At 39.0% G+C, this 2,206-nt stretch overlaps 2 protein-coding genes across 3 annotated transcripts in view; one reads left to right on the forward strand and one right to left on the reverse strand.

The window, feature by feature from the left end:
* LOC106875440 (alpha-ketoglutarate-dependent dioxygenase alkB homolog 7, mitochondrial) overlaps positions 1 to 231 on the reverse strand; it is a 17,784-nt gene extending 17,553 nt beyond the window's left edge. Inside the window, exon 1 of the mRNA XM_052975926.1 lies at positions 145 to 231. Coding sequence (XP_052831886.1) covers positions 145 to 148 — 4 coding nt within the window. The 5' untranslated portion in view covers positions 149 to 231. The remainder of the gene's footprint in view (positions 1 to 144) is intronic.
* The window catches only part of LOC106875439 (3-((Z)-2-isocyanoethenyl)-1H-indole synthase), an 18,843-nt gene that overhangs the window by 11,066 nt on the left and 5,571 nt on the right, over positions 1 to 2,206 (forward strand). For both annotated transcript variants that reach the window (XM_014923590.2, XM_014923589.2), the window contains exon 4: positions 1,904 to 2,059. In XM_014923590.2, coding sequence (XP_014779076.1) covers positions 1,904 to 2,059 — 156 coding nt within the window. The remainder of the gene's footprint in view (positions 1 to 1,903; positions 2,060 to 2,206) is intronic.

The raw sequence follows: 2,206 nt of genomic DNA on the forward strand, positions 1-2,206 counted from the left end.
ATATATATATATATATATATATATATATATATATATATATATACAGTATGTATATACACACACAATGGGCTGTGTTTACTTTTTGTCTGCCAAATTCACTCATGAGGCATTGGTTAACCAGAGGCTGTAGTAGAAGATACTTACCCATGGTGCCACACAGTGGGACTGAACCTGAAACCAATGATTATAGAGCTAGCTTCTTAACCACACAGCAATTATAAATCTATGATTATAAAAGTCTGTATCTCACCACCACCACCACTATCACCACCATCACCATCTGTCAAATGTCATTGTCCCTATCAAGGTTACCCCGTCCACCACTTCACTGCATGTTGTTGTGGCTAATTATGTCAGCAGTGTGTGTGTGTGTGTTTCTGTCTGGCGTTGGTGTGTGTCTGTGTGTTCTTGAGATAAAACCAAACCTGGTGCACTTCATTTAAGTGGTCTTTCCCTTGTTGAAACTTCTAATTTCCTCAAATAGCAAACACTACTGCTGCTGCCACCACCACCACCGCCGCCGCCGCCACCACTATTACTACTACTACTACTACTACTACTACTACCACTACCAACCAGTCAGTATTGATTTAACTGTTTAATTAGATTTCTCTGTCCACTCGTTTGTGGTCAAGGTGACCACTGTAAGAACGGTAGCTTGCCTCCCTCTATCCACTTCGTTATGACAACCCATAGTCATTTGACTCTTGTTCAGATAATAGAGATAGCACCTCTCCACAATAGAGTTCTTATCTAAAAGCCATTTTCATTGAAAAATCTTTCTTCATAATTGTCTCTCTTCCATTGCTTCATCTTCTTCCACACTGTCTCCTCAGTTACTCCATCCTTCCCATTAAATTTTCCCCCTTTTTTTCTCTCTCCCATCCTAGACCATCCTCTGCAATTACTCTCTTTTCAACCCTCACTATTGGTTATGTTATCCTGAATGAAGAGAGATGATACAGAGCAGGGTGGTCTTGTAAAAATACAAAACAAACTCACTAGAGTAGTACGCTAACTTTGTTGCTGAATTCATTGTTAACTGACACTGGGTTGAATGCACCTCAGTACAGGATATGTGTGTGTTTTGTTTTACTCAAACAAAATGCAAGGTGACAGTGATCTTGAAGTTTGGTTGGAATAAAATAATAAAACTCTACATTTTTTTGTCAAATTCTTTGTTGGTAATGGTTTCTTGTTTTTAAAACTTCGTATAAACACTCACACTGAAATATATATGTGTGTGTGTCCGCCACAACATTCCTCTATGGCAAGATTTAATTTGTGTATACAAATTTAATTTGCGGTCCATGGTAAGAGCTGTTTTAACGATGCGCCCTGCCTAGCTCTTCGAAATGCCGGTGTTAAAACGGAGGTAGCTGATGAAGTAGAATGTTCTCTATGTGGCTTGTGTGTTTTCTCGTCTCTGTTTTGCTTGCAATGTCCTGTACCCAGATATGCACCTATACATACAGGTGGATGTCGGTATGCACATACCTGTACGTATATATGCATATACTCATTTACTATTTATATATATATATATATATATATACACACACACTCAGCTGGCAAAAATGAGTAGTGCCTGTAATTCAAAGGGCCAGCCTTGTCATACTCTGTGTCACGTTGAATCTCCCTGAGAATTATGTTAAGGGTACACATGTCTGTGGAGTGCTCAGCCACTTGCACGTTAATTTCACGAGCAAGCTGTTCCGTTGATTGTATCAGGTGGGACCCTCGTTGTCAAATGACTGAAACTAATAAAAGAATTAAAGAATGTATGTATGTGTGTTGGGCCCCTTGTTTGATCCATCCTATCTCCTATGTTAATGTTTTCTAAGGGTCACCTGCTATGTAGCCATTGTTGTTGCATCCTGTCTGTTATTTTGTTTTCTGGCAGACGATGTGTTTCCACCTTGGAATGACCGAAGGATTTTGCTGGAATTATGAACGAGACAATGAAAAATGGACATCATGGGAAGAAACACAAAACATTTTGGAAGATATTCATGAAGAAATTGTCAAGGATAATCGGCGTTTAATATATGTCCATGAGGTCAGAGCTGGCTTTCTACTTTTATGTATATGTGTGTGTGTGGTGTGTCTATCTATCTATCTATCTATCTACCCCTCTCTCTCTCTCTCTCTCTCTCTCTCTCTCTCTCTCTCTATCTATCTATCTCTATCTATCTATCTATCTATC

Source organism: Octopus bimaculoides, chromosome 23 (assembly GCF_001194135.2).
Source record: "Octopus bimaculoides isolate UCB-OBI-ISO-001 chromosome 23, ASM119413v2, whole genome shotgun sequence".
Taxonomy (NCBI): Eukaryota; Metazoa; Mollusca; class Cephalopoda; order Octopoda; family Octopodidae; genus Octopus; species Octopus bimaculoides.